The sequence below is a fragment of the Brassica oleracea genome, chromosome C6, assembly GCF_000695525.1.
Source record: "Brassica oleracea var. oleracea cultivar TO1000 chromosome C6, BOL, whole genome shotgun sequence".
Lineage (NCBI taxonomy): Eukaryota > Viridiplantae > Streptophyta > Magnoliopsida > Brassicales > Brassicaceae > Brassica > Brassica oleracea.
Genome location: NC_027753.1, coordinates 23,193,498 through 23,206,869, shown reverse-complemented (window position 1 = coordinate 23,206,869; position 13,372 = coordinate 23,193,498). Strand labels below are relative to the sequence as shown.

The 13,372-nt window shown below is 33.9% G+C and overlaps 2 protein-coding genes across 9 annotated transcripts; one reads left to right on the top strand and one right to left on the bottom strand.

Annotated features, from left to right (window-relative positions):
* The first annotated feature begins 5,822 nt into the window (after nt 1–5,822).
* On the top strand, nt 5,823–8,730 carry LOC106296901 (SKP1-like protein 21). 8 transcript variants are annotated; one of them, XM_013733151.1, is made up of 10 exons: nt 5,824–5,979; nt 6,315–6,395; nt 6,601–6,834; nt 6,921–7,112; nt 7,200–7,310; nt 7,408–7,477; nt 7,755–7,822; nt 7,897–8,078; nt 8,156–8,271; nt 8,350–8,730. In XM_013733151.1, exons 2-10 carry the CDS (start codon nt 6,360–6,362, stop codon nt 8,361–8,363), a joined length of 1,023 nt encoding a protein of 340 aa, XP_013588605.1. In that variant the 5' UTR covers nt 5,824–5,979; nt 6,315–6,359; the 3' UTR covers nt 8,364–8,730. The 8 variants fall into 8 exon arrangements, with proteins under 8 accessions (XP_013588602.1, XP_013588604.1, XP_013588601.1 ...); XM_013733152.1 differs by having other exon boundaries at nt 8,356–8,682; XM_013733148.1 differs by lacking the exon at nt 8,350–8,730 and having other exon boundaries at nt 5,823–5,974; nt 8,156–8,303.
* A 955-nt stretch (nt 8,731–9,685) lies between these two features.
* LOC106298913 (U-box domain-containing protein 36-like) lies at nt 9,686–12,448 on the bottom strand. The gene is made up of 7 exons (XM_013735043.1): nt 12,058–12,448; nt 11,871–11,974; nt 11,232–11,353; nt 11,037–11,141; nt 10,678–10,906; nt 10,269–10,592; nt 9,686–10,196 (listed from the first exon to the last, which is right to left on the bottom strand). Exons 1-7 carry the CDS (start codon nt 12,293–12,295, stop codon nt 9,957–9,959), a joined length of 1,362 nt encoding a protein of 453 aa, XP_013590497.1. The 5' UTR covers nt 12,296–12,448; the 3' UTR covers nt 9,686–9,956.
* Nucleotides 12,449–13,372: the final 924 nt, after the last annotated feature.

Below are 13,372 nucleotides of genomic sequence, written 5' to 3'. Positions count from 1 at the left end.
ATGACCAAAATAAATTCCATTAAAAAGACAAAAGACTATTTTAACCTTTATTTAATATAATTTCGAATTATATGTTTTCAAATTCGAACATTTTTAAAAAAATTATAACTTTTGCTATTTTTTAAATATATTTTTAAAAATTTGAAATTTGAAATTTGAAAATGCTTTTTGAAACTATTTAAAAAAAGAACTTATTTTAAAATTATTAATATTTTTAAATGTAATTATTAATATTTATATTCAAAAAATATAATATACTATATATTCAAAAATGTAAGAGTATATAAATGTAATGAATTATAGTTTTGGACATATAATTTGGATTTAAAGTGCAATAGATATTTGGTAAAAATAATTATTTGGTTTTCAAGTTTTTTATCACAAGGATTTTGAAAATCACATGGATACATATGATATTTTGAGAGTTGAGTCTTATGAGTAAAAATGAATAGAATTCATCTCTCAATAACACTAGATTTAGTTAGAATTATGAAGTGTTATTGGTTTATATATTGTGATTGATTTAGAAATCCATACATTATTTATAAATCTAAGTAAGATATACAAATTTTCAAATTATCTCGGATTAGTATTTACAAATCCGGAGGTTGTCCCTCGGATTTGAGCCTTTGTATTTTTAACAAAGAAATTAATGCAAATCCATTATGAAATCAGATCTATTAGTAAATCCGTATGATTGAATAACACTTGATTTGAATTATAATTTATGAATCATTAAAAGAATACACATGGTTTCAATACATATTTTAAAATCATACAACCAATAACACTAGATTTAGTTTGGATTTTCAAATCCATCAAAATATACCAACCAATAACTCCCACTTAGAGAATCAATAATAACTAAACTCTTTGAATAACAAGAGAATTTAATGGATTTTGAAAATTCTTAAACCAATAACAAAAGATTCTACTAAAATTTTTGAAATCTAAGAACCAATAACAATAGAATCTCAAAATTTTCAAAGTTAATGAGAATTTATTTACCAATAATCCCCCTCTCTAGATTTAACCAGAAGGATCTAAATTCAATGGATCATGGTAATGCGTAAGTTTGGTAACATGCCTGGTCAATCAGTCAATTTCAAACGTAATGACTACTAAACAAGTTTTATTTTGATAAAGGAAATCAAAACCACAAAAATCTAGAAACCCGAACATCTAATCTATTAAAAGGGAAATACATTTTGTACTTAGTCCTAAGTTTTCCACAAAAATTACTTTCTCAGGCCACTGGTACTAAACACAGTAGTTTTATAATTTAACAAATCCTGCATAAACTTAATTGTCTGTGTAACGCAAAGATCATTTATTTATTAAAAAAAAACTCTCTCGACGAAAACCTAGCCGTCAGAGGTTTCCCCTTGCTCTCGTCCCTCTCTCACCATGGATTCTGGTCATTTGCTTGAGCATGACTCTCCATAGCTTCCCAACCAACCCTCATCTCCCGTTAGACCTTCCTCTTCCGACAGATCTTATACCCCTTCAAACTTTTCACCTTCTCGAAATCTTATTTCATCAAAGGAGCTTCAATCTCGAACATTACCATTGTTTTTTCTTCGATTTTCCATCTTCTCTCATCTCCTTTTAGTGTCCTCTTCACCAGAATCATTCCTAAGGCTACTTCTAGACCTGAGATTTTCTCAAACTTCACTGTACTCTATCCCAGAAGTTCTTGGCCTTCTATTCTCTCTCCTTTTCAAGCAAAAGGAGCTCTTCTCGTGCAATTTCGGTGGATTCGTTGGTGTTTGGTTTTGGGTCTTCCAGTGACCTTATTACAGTATGCAGTCTCTTCTCCTGTGTTTTATCACTTTCTGTTCATATCTGTTAGATCTATGCATTTTTGTCCCACAGCCGTCACTACATGTACGGGTTGCTCAACCTCATCACCACTTCATACCGTCCAATTTCATGCGAAACACTAAAAAAGCCTAATATAAATATATTATGATGGACTTGGCTACATTCTTCGTATGATCAACAACTACAAAAATTAGAACTTACATAGTTAAACGATGTACTATCCATCTAATATGTTTTTTTTTAAATGGGACTTAGCTAAAGATTGATACCTACAACAAAGATTGGTCTTTTTTTCTTTCTTAAATCCACTTATAGATCTCATAGATCACCTCATAGATCAATAAGTTTTCAGGGCCAGTGACATGTTTAGAATATAACAGAGAGACTTTCAAATTCAATAGATATAATATAAGATTAAAGATTCCATTTGAGCATTTCCTTAGAGCATTCCAGTACCATCTGAATGTCTTCAGTGTCAGCCATTTTCTACTTTCTGCAAACAAACAATAAACATACACACCGATTTGACATAAACAAGAATAAATTAAAAGCAATCATATGATCTTTTTATCATATTATATGCTAACAAACCAGTGAGAATATATATCTCCCTGTCAACAAGAAAATCAAATTTGTATAAATAATAATGCATATGTTTTATATATTTTTCACGTTTTGATTGATTTTCTTGTATAAAACGTAATTAGAAAAATAGACATTTGCAAATTAATATTTTCAAACAATAATACATTTGCTTAAAAAAATGTTTTTCTGATTATTTATACAAAACACTAATTTAGAAGATTTATAAACAAATATAACACATGAGTGACCTAAATACAATAACAATGTTATGTAACCATATGTTATATAAAAATATGGAAAAATGTATTTTATATCTATATATTAAATATATATAAACTATAAAAAATAAAAAAATAATCCCGCGCGCAAAAGCTAGTTTCTAGATTATTATTCTGATCATGGCATTTATGGTTAAGAATCTAAATTGTGTTGAAAAATGAAAACCCTCGTTCAAAGACCGAATCTAAATGGAAGTAAATGCATTTATCTATCTGTATAGGTACTTTTCTTATAAACCTATGACATATCAATGACAATCAGTAACAACAAAGCAATTTGAGTTAGCTTAGATGGTCGTGCACTCGTAGCCATACATATGAAAATCCATTAAAACATCTTAAATGTATAGGCCTAAGATTAAGAATATTAATTATAATATGTTTGACACTAACTCTAGACTCTAGTATAAACATGGTTGTAACAGTTAGAACCCGGAGATTAGTCGTTGGCTCCACACGCCTCCACCTTGAAGTCATATTAAACCGCAATATTGCTAACACCTGAATCCCATCACCAACTGGACTTGGCTTAGATATAAAGTTATGGGTTATTGTTTGCAAGCAGGAGCTCAAGTTCTTGAATTTATAAGTATTAATTCTCTCATTTTCCAGGCTACACGAGAACAAGCCTATACACTCAAGCTTATCCTTGCACACCATTAAAACATCTAGAGACTTGCGTTGGAGACGTGGTGTATAGTTCAGTGTATCTTTACGATAAGAACATTTGAATGCTTCATTTAGGGATAGGGAAAATATTCGGACCCGAAGAACCAATTCGAAACCGACCAAAAAATCAGGGTTCCGAACTCGATCGGACCCGGAGTAAATAAACGAATGAGTCCAAAATTGCTATATCCGAAAAACTGGTATCGAACCCGATCCAAATCGAGAACCGAATGAGTATCCGTAAAGTAAATATATATCTAAAATGTTAGTTATAATTATAATTATAATTATTTTATTAATTAAATTAAAATTATAAATTAGTTATTTTCAATACTTTTGTGTATTTTCAGATAAAATAAGATAGCTCGATAGAAAAACTCAAACAAAACCGTATCTAATGAGTATTTTTAGTTATTTCTTGGTACATTTGGATAGTTTGAATACAAATTACCCGAACTAAATCGGGTAAAATAGTTACTTTAAGTACAAATATCCGAAAATGTTTCCGATATTTTGGCTATTCGATTATTTTCAGGTTCCTATACAACAGAACCGAACCCACCCGGATTTGGAAAGATCAGACTCGAATCCGACCTAAAATTTTGTACTATACGAATATGGCCTGTTTCCAAAACCTGAAAATCCGATACTCGAAAAAACTAAAAACTGATCCGTACCCGAAAGAGTATCACCCGTCATCGTGCACCTGCACATTAACTGTATGCATCATTCTCAGTTCAGATGGTAATGGGCCAGATATATTCGGGCTAATACTTATTGTATTATTGTATTTTTTCATTGATCTAACAGACTTGCTTTTGTTACTTTGCGCCAACAAATGGGCCAGATATAAGGGCTAATGCTCACAAAAAAATTCCCCACAAAGAGGCTCTTCTTTTCATGGCGGACCTGGCTTTTTCTTCTGCTGCATTTGGAATATATATAATTTTATGGCGATAATTTTATATTGAATAAGTTATTCATGAACAATCCACAAGCTGAATAATTTTTTCCATTGATTCAATGGGATGTGGGAAAAGGTGAATGAAGTTAAAAATATTCAGAAACAAAATCATACTCCCTCCGTTCCTGAAAATATGAATTTTTAGATTTATTTTTTGTTTCAAAATGATAGTTAATGTTATTGGTTGATATTTATTGGAAAATATTTTTAGTAGTTAATGTTGAAAAATTGTATACTTTTAAGAAACATTAATTGAAAATATTTGAATTGGTCGAATGCTATTGGTTGATATTTATTGGAAAATGTATAGTAAAATAAATAATAAATTCAATTGTAAACATTTATTATATTCTTAATATGCGTGAATACTCTAGAAAATCATTCTTTCGGAAACGGAAAAAGTAGTAAATGGAACAGATGAAAAAAAACTTAATAAAAAATTATATACTAATCGAAGATTTTTATTTGTAGAGAAAATACATAGGTTTAGTTACGTTGAAAAAATTAGCTATAAATATGTATTTTATTCTACTATATATATATATATTTGATTTAAATTTTTTTGAAGTAACTAAACTTTCAGATTTGTACTAACATTTTTTGTTTGAATTTCACGCTTGATGTTTTTTTGTTTATAACCTTTTATACAACAAAATATAGCAACATGTTCTGATTTTTTAATAATCAGATATACATGATCATACTTTTTACTCAATAAGCATACTTTTTTCCCAAACTTATTGAGTAAAAACATACGTATGCTTGAATTTAGCATTGTTTGACTAATTTTTGTGATAATGTATTAGTATCACACACATTCTGATATTTATATAATAATATTACCTAATTAGATTGAATTTAGGGCAAATCTCCAAAATAGTACATTTCTAAGTTTATATCACAAAAATAGCACTCAAAAACTAAAATGACCAAAATAGCACCTTTTTAAGTTTATCCTTTGAAAATTTTAATTTTTTTATTTTTCAAAATTTGAAATCTTATCCCCAAAACCTCATTTCTCAACTCTAAACCCTAAACTCTAAACCCTAAACCCTAAACCCTAAACCCTAAACCCTAAACCCTAAATCCTAAACCCTAAAATCTAAACCCTAAACCCTAAACTCTAAACCCTAAACCCTAAATCCTAAACCCCACCCTTTAACTCTAAACCCTAAGTTTGTGACTTTTGATAAAACATTAAGTGGTATTTTTGTGACTTTTGACATTGAGTGCTAGTTTGGGAACATAAACTTGATTTAGTGCTATTTTTGTCTTTTTCACTTGAATTTATCTTCATTCCACAGTCATTCCTTCAAATAATTACATTTATGTTAAATATGCATCTTTCTTTTGGAACATATGCATTAATTTGTAAAAAGAAAAAATGTATTCAATGTATACTCTTGAGCCTTTGACTACCATTAAACCATTAACGTATATTCCATTTTCCCCTAAAATTCATTTTCTCTTATTACTAAACTAAAACTGAAAAAACAAAAACTTTAATAGAAATAAAATCCCAAAAATATTAACCCTTCTTTCTCTCTCTTATCCGCTCCTGTCTCTTCCCTCTGTTCCACCGCCGCCGTCACCCTCCTCCGACAGATTCAATCCTCTCCTCCTCCGCCGCCACCACTCATTACCTCCTCGGCTTGTAAGGCACGACAACGCTTGTATCCGCGTATCTGTTGATTCATTTTGATTCCCCATCGTTCGTACCTCTCTACGCGTCTTGCTCTTATCCACTCTCCATTGTATTAATTGAGCTGGGCACTCGTCTCTCCTTTCATTTCGAATCCATCAGTATTCGATTTCGCGTTCAGATTGTGTTTGGGGCTTAGGGTTTTGCGGATTCTATTGAATTGAATCTCTCTTAAAAAAATGAAAAGCTGCTAAAATAGACATATTGATTGTGTTTTATCCTCTTTTTCCACTTTGGTGTTGGAAACTGATTGAGATCAATGCTCACTTTTTTTTTTTTCTAAGTGTTGCAGAGAGTTGGGGAAGCTTAGTACCTGAAGACAGGGCTCTTCAAATCAATGTCAGAAGCTGATATGGCCATCATTAAACCTGAGGTTAGCTTTTTAAAGTGTTGGACTTTAATTGTCTTACCATCTTGAAAGTGATGGCAACAAGGAGTTATGCTAAGTTATCTCATGGCTCTCATCTAGTATTTATTGGTAATATTAGTTTTTGGATAGAGAACAGAGTTGAATGAGTAGTTGATTTACTTTACCTTTGAACCAAGACTCAGTTACTTTATCTGTGGTATCAACACAGATGATGATGAAATCGTATATATGGCTTGAAACGACTGATGGATCAATCCAACAAGTGGAGCAAGAGATTGCAATGTACTGCCCCATGATATGTCACGAAGTGCTACAGAAGGGTCTGGGTGCTGGATCTTCTAAGAACTGTGCAATATCTCTTCCTCAGCGAGTTAATCCAGCCATGTTAAGCTTGATTCTCGATTACTGCAGATTTCATCAAGTACCTGGACGTTCTAATAAGGTTTGTCTTTTAATTGGGAATAAATGGTGACATTGATAATTATATGCCATTTTTTCGTAAGAGTTCTTTTTTTAATTACTGTTTAGGAGCGCAAAGTTCATGATGAAAAATTCATCCGGATGGATACAAAGCGGCTCTGTGAGTTGGCCTCAGCCGCTGACAGTTTGCAGTTGAAGCCTTTGGTTGATCTTTCTAGTCGTGCACTTGCTAGGATTATTGAGGGGAAAACCCCTGAGGAGATACGTGAAATATTTCATTTACCAGATGACCTTACTGAGGTATGTATTCCTCAGTGTCATCTGTTTTTAAGGATGTTTCATTTGCATCTGCATCTTTATTTTATTTTTTTGGGTGCAATTTATCAGGAGGAGAAATTAGAGCCTCTGAAGAACTTGATGGATGATCCTCGTATCCGACTCTTGAATAGATTGTATGCGAAGAAAAGAAAGGAGTTGAAAGAAAGAGAAAAACTTAAGGTTTGTCTAACACTTTGCTCTAAGTTAGGAACATGGTTTGTAAGATTGGACTTTAGAAGTAGTAGCTTTATACCTTTTTGGTATTTCCATGTCCCAGGGTAAAGAGGTTGAAGAACGAGTCGACGAGCGTTCTGTGGATGACCTTTTATCGTTTATTAATGGCAAAGGTACTTTTCATATCTTCATATCTCTCCATTATGCCATGTTCTTTTTCTGCTTCGAGTTGCTCAATTCCATAATCGATGGCTGGCACCACATATTATTTCATTTATTGAGCCTATTTTGATGCTTACATTACATTATGCTATGTTTATAAGACTCTTTTCTAGTTGCTGAGTGCCTGGTACGGGTTGCTGTATCTTATTGATCATTTTCCATGTTAATGTACTTCTTGCTTATGCATTTATAGCCGAGTTGTTGATATCTTGGGCTTATCTTTCGCAGATCACAAGGTGGTAAAGACTTCCAAGAGCAAAAAGAAGAACAAGAAAAGGAAGGAGCATAAAAATAAGGTATAAACTAATTTCTCTCTGATTGCTCTTGGTTGGTTGAAATCAATAAATCTGAGCGTGTTCCTTGTGCTTAGGTTTCACATAATTTGCATTCCAAGCAACAAGGTGTCCAAATTGTTGATGAGACAGCCTCGAGCTTAGGAGGAGTATCTAATTTACTCAGTATGGAAGAGGATATATTTTCACTGAAGACTGACTCTGAAGATGGTTATGTAGATGATGGAATGGATCCAGTTTTGAAGGAAATGCTTGATAGGTAAAGTATCACTTTTAAGTTAAAACTCTTCACAGCCCCTTAAAATAATAAATGAGTGAACATCATTTTAATTACAGGGAAGTAGAGGATTTTGCTCGGAGATTGAACTCAAGTTGGGTTCTATCTTCAGGACAAGAAAGGCAGCCTGTGCACTTTTCCATAAACGGCAATGGGGCAACAAGGCGATTAACAGGTACACACGACAAGCCTTTTTGTCAGGGTTAATCTTTAAGGTGGTGATGTTGAACTGAATATCGAGTCTTGGATATAGCTATAGATGACTGATGGGAGAGATAGTTCAGTTTGCCTTCGGTTTTGAACATTGAAGGACCAGCTGCAGGACACAAATGAAGCTGATAACTCTATAGCCCAATGGCTGGAACAGTTTTGGTGATCCCCACACATTTAGATTGTAAGCAATTAGAGAGAGAGAGTGGTGTTCTTCATGGGTGTCCCCTCCTGTAATATATTGCTTTTGTTTTTTTTTTGTTCTCATAAACTGTTATCTTTCGTTGATCCGAGAGTTTAGGATGCAGTTTTGCTTCTCTTTTGATCAACCTTTGTATACCAACTTTTTAATTATTTATTGGTTACCTTTCTGTATTCTCATAAACTAAAGAAAATGAAGATGATTCCACTGTCTTTATCATCATGAACCTCTCTCACACAGCTTCGCCTCACATGAATGGGTTTTATAAATATTACATTCATGTATTTACAGATGTGCAGCTTTATGTTCTCTGTCTTCTTCTTCTTTTTCTGTAGCTTTTCAGGTAATGCTGGGGTCACTCATACTGCTTATGGTTTTTGGATGGCAAGTGCCAGAGTTTTGTGGAGTAACCAGGAAGGTTATCATGCATAGTCCCAGCTCGCCACACTGGTGGATCAGCACCGTAAAAGGCAACTCACGAGTCAGGTGAAATGCTAATTAAAGAGGAAGAATATATCAAAAGGGGCAAGGGTTCTTCTCTCTGGTTCAGGATCTCAGGGCTTACAGGTACAGAGGGAGGAGATGAGTGGTTTGATTTATCTAATATTATACTTGATGAAGCCTCAGATCTTCCAAAGTTTGACAATGTACCAGCAAACCGAGAAGAACTAGTCCGCGATGACAGTACACAAGCCGCTGAAAGAGCATATAATAGAGTTGAGAGAGCTCTGACTTCATCCATTCTAAGCTTCCTTACATTGGTTGCACCCATGTATTAGTAATAAAGCATCAATTACTTTATATAGCTATGGAAAAGAGGATTCTGTCTTGAGCCTTTGTATGGATGGGATATCCTTTGCAGATAAACTGAATGTCACAAGCCTCAGAGGCGTATTGGGAAACCAAGATGGCTTTTCTCGACCTCAATTCCTCCATCTTCCTGCAAATTTGATCACTACCAATGTCAAATTCGAGAGGGGTAAAAAGAAACAGGTGAAGAAACAGCAACACAAAAGGCTGAAGCCTAAGAGGACACAATACGTTGAATAGTGTTTGTATGCAGCTGCTCCCATTATGAACTTCTTGGCTCTGTTGTGAGAAATCATCTGCACAATTCCCTTCACGGTAGACCTTTGAAGCAATTCTCCTTGAAATAAATGTCACAAATTTCATATCTCATCTGTGTATACACATACCCCTTTCTGCAAGCACAAACTTCATATCCCATCAATCCATCATGACTTACAAGACAATATCATATTACAGTTTACAAATGGCTGACTCATGCCAAACACGAGTAGTGATAGAACAATGAGTGTTCTATTACAAAACGTCAAAACACAGACCAATTAAAAATAAAGAAAAACGTCCCCAGGAGAATTGCACCAAGACTCGAACTCGTCTTCAGAGAACAATGAGTGAGCTTCCTTAATTAGCCTCTAAGGACTTCAAGCCCTTTTGATCAAGTCTTTTACAAAGAGAGGATCTGGTTCAATGATCCAGGAGCTTGAATCTTGAAGCCATTCTTGGATTGCAGATCGAAGAGAAAGATTTGGAACCAAGCTTGTGTGGATAAGCCTTTTGTTTGTCATTGGAGAAGTCTCGTGTCCACTATCAAGCCAACAACGTATGGCCTCTCCTTCATATGTAAAACCGTCTGCTGCTACCTGTGGATCCTCCATCACATCCTGCAAACATAAGATGAACTTTTGTAATGATTCTCTTATATAGTTTTCATTGATCTTCCAATGTTTTTTTACCTGTGTAATGGGACATAAGAAGTATTGAGGCAGTTCAGGGTCCCTAGAGGGAGACACTTCCTCTCCCTCCCGCTTACTCCTCAGCTTTGATAATTTGCTAAGCTTTATCTTCAACTCTTCACGTTCACCTCCAAGTCTTCTCAACACTTCCATTAATACGCAATGATCGCCTTGGAGCTCTCTGATCACCATACTTGATTCAGCAATTCGTGTCTCGGATTCTGATCTCATCTTTTCAAGTTGTTCTTTAGCTTCTTTCAGTGCCTTCTCTGTTTCTTTCCTACGCTTCAACTCATTGAGATACCTATTTTCCGATTCTTTAGCCTACACTTATGGCCATAGACAAAAGTTATAAAATGTTAAATACTTCCAAGCTAAATAAATATGTTAGAGTAACTTATATATATACCCTTTTGATTGCATCAATTGCAGATTTTTCAGCTTCTTCACGCTTAGACGCCTCAAAGAGTGTTTCCCTTTTTGTTCTCTCAGCTTCTATGAGAGCTACTTGGTTCCCAACATCATCTTTAGCCATACTCGAACTTGGAACCCTTTCAGTTCCTTTAGTAATCTTGGATTGGCTCAAATAACTTGACGATGTACCTTCTAGATACAAGATTTCTCTTCTTCTAGCTTCTCTACATCAACATCACACACTTGTTTAGCGTAAGTCACAAGCAAGACTCAAAGACCAAACCTAAACAATGACTACTACTTTTGTAATCAGCACTAAAGAAGATGAAAGTTTGACTCATAGTTGGCCAAAACCTTGTAAAAATTAGGTATCCATTGCAGGGAAACCATATATGGCAAGTATCTGGTGCTTCTCTGCGAATGTAAATAGCTTTCTTGGACTGCAAGTCTCTCATTTTCCTGGAAGAGTTTTGAATTCTTTACTTGATCAATAAATCCATACTTAAGATAGCAAATTTTTTTGACTTTAATGCTAGTAAAACCACTTACATTGAATAGTGTCTATCAGCTGCTGCTCCCATGACAAGTTTCTTAATTCCATGATGAGATATCAATTGGAGTATACCTTCCTCTATGGAATCCATTTCAATATATATCGTCTCTGCACTGACCTAATCAATTCACAATTTAACTTGAGATTCAAGAAATTCAAACATCTCTTGTATAACAAATCAACAACACATGGATAAACCTTATTATTTCACAATTAAACTTGAGATTCAAGAAACCAGAACATCTCTTGTAACAATCAAGAACATATCATAAACCTAATCATTTCACAATTAAACTTGAGATTCAAGAAACCAAAACATCTCTTGTAACAATTAAGACATATGGATACCATTAGTATTGTCTCAAAATATTTCTAAACCTTGTTTAAACAAGTAATGATATACTTTAAAAGTTAAAAGTTAATACTTTAAGAGCAAACTCTCTTTTATATATAAAGATGTGATATATATGTGTGTGTTTATTTTTTTAAAAAAATACAGACAATAAACTTAGAAATATAATTCAAAATTTAAAAAGTTTAGACCCTAATTTATACATCTATTTAAAAAACTTTTCTTTTTTTCCTTTTAGAATTGGGATCTTCTCGACCGCTTCCGCCTAAGATATAAATGATACCTGCATTTGCCTGCAAATATGAAGGTACTTGTCCAGATTATTAAGTGCTCTCTTCTTCTTCTTTCTGTAACGCCGCAGTTTGTGCTCGTGGAACCTTGCTCCCGCTTGGAATCAAGAAAACAATATTCAATTATTTTAACCAAAAATATCTACAAACTCTGCACAAAAACCGAATATATATACTTACGGATTGAGATATGGACCGGTTGATGAACATAGACGATGCAAAACTCTCTGCCTCCAGTGTTCTGTATCGCCCAAACGAGACTAGACTTGCTCTCCAGATCTCTCTTTGTCACTGCTACATAGATCTTCTCATCCATCACCACCTTTCTGTTGCTAATCTTCATCGATTCACCGTCATCGCTGCCACCATCTCTTGTTGATCCAGCCATTTTCACATTTTCTTGAATCTTTAACTTCATCACCACTCACGTCCACATAAAAATCTGAGTAATCCTTCAGAAATGAGTGGTAAAGATTTGATCTAGAGCATTTTATAAGCCAAACTATTCAACTTCCAAATATATATATAGGGAGAAGCAAAAGGCCGAGATAATAAGACAAAACACGTTATCTGATCACTAATCCGTGTTAATTATAGCCTTTTCAAGTTATCATAGAAGCGTAATCACATTATTACTTAGAAATCTATGAGTAGATAAGAAACTGACTTTCAAAGAACGGACCAAATTAATAATCTGAAAGTATGTTCGGTCTTTGTCAAGAGAATTTAAGAACATAGGAAAGTGAGATAGAAATTTCAAACTAGTACAAAATAGTCTCGGAACGTTCACATTCTTCAGGTCTCTTGTCGTCGGGCGTTACGTATGCATGATTACTTCAGCGCCAATTTTATGTTTTACGTGTATGCCCCTGACAATCGACCTTTAAATCGGAAAGTGGACCCCACTTTTAAAAAGCGTGAAAAAATGTCAAGTTTGTGGCTCAAAACCGGATTACAGTGATGTAAACACCAACATTTATACCACTAAACTAAATGATACTTTGTACATTGATGGCCGAAACAAATATATATTTATGAAGGCCGGAAACCTTTGCTTCTTCGGTTTTCTCTGTGGGACCCACACTTATTTTTTTTATCTAATGATTTAATAAGTATTTTATAACTCACGTTTTGAAATGAGATTCGTTTAAAAAAGCCCAATAGACCTCTTTAGTCTGTAAGCGTTCTCTTCAATGAAAGTTTAGGGCTTTCAATTTTTAATCATCGGTTCATGACTCATCTAAGAAACACAAATTGACTCTTTGAGTTCCATGAATCAGTTTTTTTTCTTTAGTCTCTACATCTCCCCATCTTTAGTAAATTCATCATTGGTTCTTTTATTTTGCCTGATAAATCATGATTGTGTGGTTTTAATTTTCTTTGGTCATCCTTAGCTTGCACCCTTTGATCTAGCCAAGAAGAAGAAGAAGAAGAAGACATTTGTCGTTCAGGATGCCATCGAGGACTCAGCTGAGTCACACGGGAGACATACTAT

Excerpts from the sequence above, each read along its gene's own strand:
- LOC106298913 (XM_013735043.1), bottom strand. The coding sequence starts at position 12,295 with ATGAAGTTAAAGATTCAAGAAAATGTGAAAATGGCTGGATCAACAAGA. Across the intron at positions 11,975-12,057 it reads ACCGGTCCATATCTCAATCC|CGGGAGCAAGGTTCCACGAG; the intron begins GTAAGTATATAT and ends CTTGATTCCAAG. Across the intron at positions 10,907-11,036 it reads GGATACCTAATTTTTACAAG|AGAAGCTAGAAGAAGAGAAA; the intron begins GTTTTGGCCAAC and ends ATGTTGATGTAG.
- LOC106296901 (XM_013733148.1), top strand. The coding sequence starts at position 6,360 with ATGTCAGAAGCTGATATGGCCATCATTAAACCTGAG. Across the intron at positions 7,113-7,199 it reads TACCAGATGACCTTACTGAG|GAGGAGAAATTAGAGCCTCT; the intron begins GTATGTATTCCT and ends GCAATTTATCAG. Across the intron at positions 7,478-7,754 it reads ATCGTTTATTAATGGCAAAG|ATCACAAGGTGGTAAAGACT; the intron begins GTACTTTTCATA and ends TATCTTTCGCAG.